Raw genomic sequence first — 275 nt, 5'->3', positions numbered from 1 at the left:
AAAATCTTTCCGTCACAGTTGCCAGCGGGAGAATACCCTGTGCACGAAGCAGGCATAGCCAATGACGTATACATCACGTGGCCGGAAGGTCAGGCCCCGGATGAGAATTTCGGGGCTGGTGACGTCATGCTGGGATACGTGAGTAATTGTTGTTATTTTTTTATGGCTAAAGAATTATTTTTTTTGTGTGATTTATAAGTGTGAATTAAATTTTTTTTTATGGTTGTAGTGGATGTATTTATATTGGCTGATTTATGTGTTATTTCTTCTTAAAG

The 275-nt window shown here is 38.9% G+C and overlaps 1 protein-coding gene across 1 annotated transcript in view; it reads left to right on the top strand.

The window, feature by feature from the left end:
- Positions 1-275, top strand: part of LOC119588548 (maltase-glucoamylase, intestinal-like) — a gene marked incomplete at both ends in the record, with an annotated part of 20825 nt that overhangs the window by 20043 nt on the left and 507 nt on the right. The window contains 1 exon segment of the mRNA XM_037937189.1: positions 19-138. Coding sequence (XP_037793117.1) covers positions 19-138 — 120 coding nt within the window.

Source organism: Penaeus monodon, chromosome 24 (genome assembly GCF_015228065.2).
Source record: "Penaeus monodon isolate SGIC_2016 chromosome 24, NSTDA_Pmon_1, whole genome shotgun sequence".
In the NCBI taxonomy this organism is placed as follows: Eukaryota; Metazoa; Arthropoda; class Malacostraca; order Decapoda; family Penaeidae; genus Penaeus; species Penaeus monodon.
This window is presented reverse-complemented; position numbering and strand designations above follow the sequence as displayed.